Source organism: Eurypyga helias, unplaced genomic scaffold (genome assembly GCF_000690775.1).
Source record: "Eurypyga helias isolate BGI_N326 unplaced genomic scaffold, ASM69077v1 scaffold45051, whole genome shotgun sequence".
In the NCBI taxonomy this organism is placed as follows: Eukaryota; Metazoa; Chordata; class Aves; order Eurypygiformes; family Eurypygidae; genus Eurypyga; species Eurypyga helias.
In genome coordinates, this window is record NW_010229712.1 from 378 (window position 1) to 2215 (window position 1838).

Genomic DNA, 1838 nt, shown 5'->3' on the forward strand with positions numbered 1-1838 from the left:
GGGGGGGGCTGGAAGCCCCTGGGGACTGCCCACATCCTCACAGTGCTGTGGCTGGGCAGGACCAAGGTTTTTAGATGGTGGGCATAGGCTGGAGCTGGGGTAGGGACCTCGCAGAGAGCAGCAACCAGAAACCACAGCTTCTGGTGAATGTCAGGGTACATGGCCTGGGGACCTGGTGGGCTGCTGGACCCAACTGTGAGCCCCAGAGCTGACCAGCAGTTCCCTTAGTGCTGTTACTTGGAGAGGGAGGAAATATTTTTCACCTAGGTCTTGCTACCATCTCATCTCCCATGGGCAGCGCTTGCTGGTACAGCAAGCACCAGTCTTGGGTATCTGGGTATTCAAATACAACCTACAGCTTTTCTCTGTAAGTATGTAAATGCAGTGGTGGGTCAGGACGCTTGAATATGTGCGCTGCACAAAGTTTGAGTTTTTGACACCCGAGAGAAGCTCTCGGCCTTTGGTGTTCCTGTCTTTCACCAAAGCAGCTCTTGATTCTTCAAGAGCCCCAGTATATTTTGCAGCTTTGCTTTTGTTTTATTTCAGAGATTGAATTCACTTCAGGAACTTCAGCTCCTCGAGATTATGTGCAATTATTTCCAAGAGCAGACCAAGGATTCAATCCGGCAGATCATTTTCTCATCTCTCTTCAGCCCTCAAGGAAACAAAGCAGACGACAGTAGGATGGCTTTACTGGGAAAGCTGGTTTCCATGGCAGTGGCTGTGTGCAGGGTTCCTGTTCTGGAGTGTGCTGCCTTCTGGCTGCAGGTACAGCAGCTGTGCAGCGTCGTGGGTACGGGTGAACTGAGGCAGAGTGTCACCTAACGGTCGGTGACAGCTGGTTGCCATCGGCTGCCCCTCCGTGGCAGTTTAAGCTGACGTAAGAGCTGTCCACTGCAGCTGTGTTCACCCCATGTCTGTGTTTGCCTCCATTCCTCTGCTCTGCATAAAGGTCTTTTGCCAGTCTGTTTGTGCTGCACTGGCAGAAAAAAATTTGGGTTTTTTTTACTGTTGGAGAAAATTTTATTGATTTTTCCACTCCCCAGCATGTCAAAAGGGATCAGTGGAGAGTTTGACCAACCCAGGGAACAAAACCAGGTAGTTGGTGGTCACATTGTCCAGAGAAGCAGACTGTACAGTTTGGGCAATAAACTCTGCCTGATGTGCAGGTTTGGGCATGGCAGGAGAGGCAAACGTCTCTCTTGAGATTTGGGCACGAGATACCCACGTGTGTCTTCCGTAAATGCAGTTATGTCAGGGATCTCCCGTGTCTCCTCCTTTCCCACTGAGGTTCCCTATTCCTTGAGGGAGGGGAGCACATCTTTGTTCCTGCTGCCTTTGTGGGCTGTGGACAGAGGGGGAAGCGCAGGAAGGCTGTGCTGGGAGGGAAGGGTGGTAGGAGGCAGAGCAGTACAGCTTCTCTGGGGTCCCTCTTTTCCCATCTGGTGAGCCGTGGTCGGGGAGGAGGGGATGTAACCTGGTTAGGAGAAGAAGGTGTAATTTTTTGCAGACCACAGCTGTTAAGTAACATGAGGATTGCACAGAATTTTTTCCACATTAAACATGTCAGGCGTAACGGGCAGGTTACTGAACTAGTTGTTCTGGTACTGAACAAGTTGAACTGCAGGACTGTGTTGCTAAAGGAGTAAAAAAAAATCTCTAAGTCAAAATATTAATACAAAAGGTTATAATTTTAAATTACAGATGTTGAAAGCACTAAATATGACCATCTATTATAATATTGTGAGATAGGAATTTTATTTCTGTCCGAGTGGATCTTTGGTATGCAGAGGGTGAGCTAGAGACAGCGCGCGTTAATTCTGGGAAAGAGGAAGCAG

General features: G+C 49.0%; 1 protein-coding gene across 1 annotated transcript in view; it reads left to right on the top strand.

The window, feature by feature from the left end:
- Positions 1-546: 546 nt before the first annotated feature.
- The window catches only part of LOC104516227 (chromosome unknown open reading frame, human C7orf26), a gene marked incomplete at its 5' end in the record, with an annotated part of 6568 nt that continues 5276 nt past the window's right edge, over positions 547-1838 (top strand). Inside the window, one exon of the mRNA XM_010160495.1 lies at positions 547-768. Within this exon, the coding sequence (XP_010158797.1) occupies positions 547-768 (222 nt within the window). The remainder of the gene's footprint in view (positions 769-1838) is intronic.